The 541-nt window shown below is 66.7% G+C and overlaps 1 protein-coding gene across 1 annotated transcript in view; it reads right to left on the reverse strand.

Annotated features, from left to right (window-relative positions):
- Positions 1 to 541, reverse strand: part of LOC104390216 (rho GTPase-activating protein 39-like) — a gene marked incomplete at its 5' end in the record, with an annotated part of 60,259 nt that overhangs the window by 36,195 nt on the left and 23,523 nt on the right. The window contains 1 exon segment of the mRNA XM_009999320.1: positions 3 to 523. Within this exon segment, the coding sequence (XP_009997622.1) occupies positions 3 to 523 (521 nt within the window).

Genomic DNA, 541 nt, shown 5'->3' on the forward strand with positions numbered 1-541 from the left:
CTGTCCCCCGAGCCGTCGGCGGGCGAGGCGTTGGGCTTGTGGGGCAGGGAAGGCTTCCGGCTTTTCCTCTTCCTGGTGGAGGGCGAGTAACCGGTGGAGGACAAAGTGTCCTGCTGGCTGGACCACGACATGGAGTCCTCCCCACCCTGGGCCACTTGGCTGCCCGCGGGGCCGGGGCAGAACTCGGGTCCCTCCATGCTGCTGTAGTCGCCCGATTTGACGTCCAGGCGTTGGTCCCGCACCAGGCAGGGGCTGTGCTGCAGCGAGTAGGAACCCCCGACGGGGTTGGGGGAGTATTTGTGCCTCAGGCCCGTCTTCGCCTTGGGGCTGGAGCCCGACTGCTCCACGTAGACCAGCTGCCTGACGTACTCCTTGCCGGCGGGGCTGTACTCCAGGCTCATGAAGCGGTCGGGGCACTTCTGCTTGGTGAGCACCAGCTGCTGGTAGGGCGAGTTGGGGCTCTGCTTGGGCGACTGCAGGAAAGGGTGAGGCTTCCTGACGGGCGACTTCTGTGGGGAGGCGGCTTTGTAGCTCCCGCCGG

This window comes from Chaetura pelagica, unplaced genomic scaffold (assembly GCF_000747805.2).
Source record: "Chaetura pelagica isolate M959 unplaced genomic scaffold, ChaPel_1.0 scaffold446, whole genome shotgun sequence".
Lineage (NCBI taxonomy): Eukaryota > Metazoa > Chordata > Aves > Apodiformes > Apodidae > Chaetura > Chaetura pelagica.